We start from the raw sequence: 3,298 nt of genomic DNA, 5'->3' as shown, positions 1-3,298 counted from the left end.
CCCCCCTCCCTGGGGGCACCCCGAGTCCCTCTCCCAGCACAGTGCCGACGTTCCAAAGCCCCCGGGGAGCATGGACAGCGTCCACCACCTCCCCGGCCCCTCCCTGGCCCCAGTGGCACGGCCCACACAGGTCCAGCCCCTGGCCGTGGCACCCTGAGCCTGCCTGGGCAGCCCCTTCCTCAGCCTCTGCCCTGGCTCCTGCTCGGCATGCCCCGGGAAGCCCTCCCTGCCTCAGCAGGCACAGGGCCCCGTGTCACTGGACTGCACCATCCGGCCGCCCCACCCCTAGGATGCGAGATCTGGGGAACACAGGCTCTGGGGGCTCCGTCTCTGAGCGAGGGCCCGGCACGGAGCAGGGGGCCTGGGGGCAGGCAGCAGGCACGAGGATGCTCGCAGCGCCCACTTCCTGCTGGACCCAGGCCCGGCCAGGGGCTCACGGCTGTTTCACGGCTGTGTCCCCAGAGCTGCCTGATGCCCCGCCTCAAGCAAACGAAGGTCAGACATTGGTCCTTACTGTCCCGGAGCCAGCCGACACATTCCAAGTGGCGAGGCCCTGCCAGCTCCAGCCCCGCGCCTGGCCCAGGGCAGACAGGGAGCCCTCTCCACAGCATCCCACTCCAGGACAGCCGAAGCCACTGGGCCTCCTGTCAGGGCAGCCAGGTGCTGCCCACCGGGCTGGGGAGCCGCAGCCCCGCTGGTGCCCACGGCAGCGAGACCCGCCCCTGGGAGACGCTCACCCCTCACCCCTGCCTCTCGCTTGCTGAGCCGGGGACAGAGGCCTGGGACACAGCCTCGGTGGGGGTGCAGACCGGGCAGGCAAGGTTGACCGCCCTGGGCACGCGGCCCACACCCCTACCTCTCCCCTCCCCCATAGCAGTCGGTTTGGGCGCAGAGAAGACCCTGAGGGCCTGCCCCTCTGGTGCGGGCAGGGGCGGAGGGCTGTGCCCTCACACTGACTTACTTGGTGCCGGCTGGCTCCAGCGAGGAGCTCACTGGCCGCCTCTGTGTGCGAGGACGCAGCCTCAAGGCCGGCTTCAATACTATCTGCAAATCAAGACAACACAAGCAATTACAGAGAGGAGACCCTCCGGTCACCCGGAGCGGGGGCGGGGGAGGCACAAATGGGGAGTCTAGCCTCCAGAGGTCAGAGGCTGCAGGGATGGGCACCGCCCACCTGCCCGGCGTGGGCCCTGGCCCGCCTGAGTGTCAGGACAGAGCGCCTGGCACTGTCTGTCCTTGGGGCCTGGCAGCCCCTCAGAATGGGTGAGTCCAAGCCGGGAACAGCTCTGCACACAGAGAGCCACTGTGAAGACGGCCAGCAGGGTTTGGGAACACCGCTGCCCCCCAGGACACTAGCACGTGCCGGCCGCCGGCGTCCCCGCACCACGCAGCTGGTTCTGACGACCGTGCAGCCCCAAGTGGGGACCAGGGGCTTCAAGCAGGGGCCTGCTGGGTGTGTCAGCAAAGCCCCCAAGACGTCGCCCCAGCAGCACAGCTGAGCCACCCTGGAACACCAGAGGACACCCCTCTGCGGCAACAGGGGGAAAGGCAGTGTCACGTAAAGCACCGCGGGTCCACCCCACCCTGCAACGACGCATGGCCAGGCTGGCGGCACAGGACAGGGGTGGGCCAGCACCAGGGCTCGCGACCCGGTAGGAACGGGGCTGGAACCCCCGGGAGCACCAGGGCAGTTCTCTATGCTGTTTCCTCTCCCCCCAAGAAGGACCCAGTGCTGCCCAGACAAGCGGGCAGTGACCACAGCTGTGGGCACAGCCCTCAGCACAGACCAGCTGGTGCTCTGTGGGCTGACCTGTCAGACGCAAACACGCATCAAGCCAACTCTTAGGAAGAGAGGACGAGCCTCTGAATTCGCGCATTTTGGTGAAAACTCAGAGGTAGAAATGGCTACATGCACACATCTCCCCGATGCTGGGAAAGATTGAAGATGGGAGGAGAAAGGGACGACAGAGGATGAGATGGTTGGATGTCATCACTGACTCAATGGACATCAGTTTGAGTAAACCCCAGGAGTTGGTAATGGACAGGGAGGCCTGGCGTGCTGTAGTCCACAGGGTCGCAAAGAGTCGGACAAGACTGAGCGACTGAACAGAAGTGAACACATCTCCCTCGACCGCCCAGGGCCTGAGGCAGAGATGGCACCCATAAACACAGGTGCAGCCCAGGTACTGAGGGCTGCCCTGGTGGGCGAGAGCCTGAGGGTCACGGCGGATGGGGGACGGGGTACCGGCCCACTAGGGCGAGTGGGACGTCTGGGCTGAGCTGGGCCTCATGGCGGAACTTGCAGAACCAAGAGTCACACACGGGGGCCACCGAGCTCCTGCCCCGCTCCCAGGCGGGGGGCCAGCAGGACGGGTCTGAGCACCCGGGGCCCCCCCGCCAGCTCCCCTGGGCCTTAGAGTGTGCCCACCTGCAGCATCCCAAGGCTGGGCCTGGCTCTGCCGGTAGAACAGGCGGCCTCCCCGTGACTGACAGGCAGGCCCTGCCCCGTCGTCCAGGCCTGTGACGGTCCAGCTCAGGGCATGGCTGTGTCCTGGGTGCATGTGCATCTCTGACCTGCCCCCACCTGTTTGGTGCAGACCCCCTGAAAAGGTCTGCTGGGGCCTCTGCTGGGGCGTCGACGGCCCTGCTGTTCCTGCAGGCCCTCCTGCTGTCCGCTCGGCAGCCCTCAGGACGCAGGTGGTCCTGCTTCCAGCTTCTCCCTAAAGTCCTTCCAGTAGCTCCCCAGGACGGGGGAGGCGAGGGTCCGCGGGGCCCTGCTTCGAGCTGTGAGTGGAGCCGATGCTACTGTGGTGAAGGGCGCTGTGACGGGCTTGCAGAGGTGTCTTGAGAGGAGGAGGATGAGGAGCAGGAGGAGGAGGAGCTGGAGGCGGCGGCCAAGACCCAGCCGGGCTCAGGAGCGGCCGCAAAGGTGGCCGGCGGTGGGCCTGGGGCTCTGGGGTCAGCGTGCCCTGGGAGGCTGAGGGCCCCTGACGCTGCCTGGCCTGGCCTGCGGCTGAGTGACGTGAGCGAGCGGTGCCCCTCCCTGGCCTGGAGCCTCGGCCTCCCCATCTGGACGCAAAGCGGGCCTTGCTGGAGGCTCCGATCGGGCTGTGGGGAGCCACTTACTTGGCAAGGGCTTGGCGGCACGGCCCTCCCCGGGGGCGCCCGGGGCCGCGAAGGTCTCGGCCACCATGCGCTCGATGGGCGTGAGGACAGCGGGGGTGCGGGGGCCCTCGGCCAGGCTTCCGGCGCACCACCCCGCGCTAGGTCGCGCCACTTGTGCTTGACGTCGCCCAGG

General features: G+C 67.6%; 1 protein-coding gene across 2 annotated transcripts in view; it reads right to left on the bottom strand.

The window, feature by feature from the left end:
• The window catches only part of LOC105002280 (t-SNARE domain-containing protein 1-like), a 43,234-nt gene extending 39,942 nt beyond the window's left edge, over nt 1-3,292 (bottom strand). For both annotated transcript variants that reach the window (XR_826933.1, XM_010858810.1), the window contains exons 1-2: nt 3,127-3,292; nt 962-1,044 (exon numbers count right to left, since the gene is read on the bottom strand). Coding sequence is in view for 1 of the 2 variants with exons in the window: in XM_010858810.1 (XP_010857112.1) it covers nt 962-1,044; nt 3,127-3,193 (150 nt within the window). In the remaining variant the exon portion in view is untranslated. The remainder of the gene's footprint in view (nt 1-961; nt 1,045-3,126) is intronic.
• Nucleotides 3,293-3,298: the final 6 nt, after the last annotated feature.

This window comes from Bison bison, unplaced genomic scaffold (assembly GCF_000754665.1).
Source record: "Bison bison bison isolate TAMUID 2011002044 unplaced genomic scaffold, Bison_UMD1.0 scf7180017864444, whole genome shotgun sequence".
Taxonomy (NCBI): Eukaryota; Metazoa; Chordata; class Mammalia; order Artiodactyla; family Bovidae; genus Bison; species Bison bison.
The sequence above is the reverse complement of the archived record's forward strand: the minus strand, read 5'-3'. Positions and strand labels throughout refer to the sequence as shown.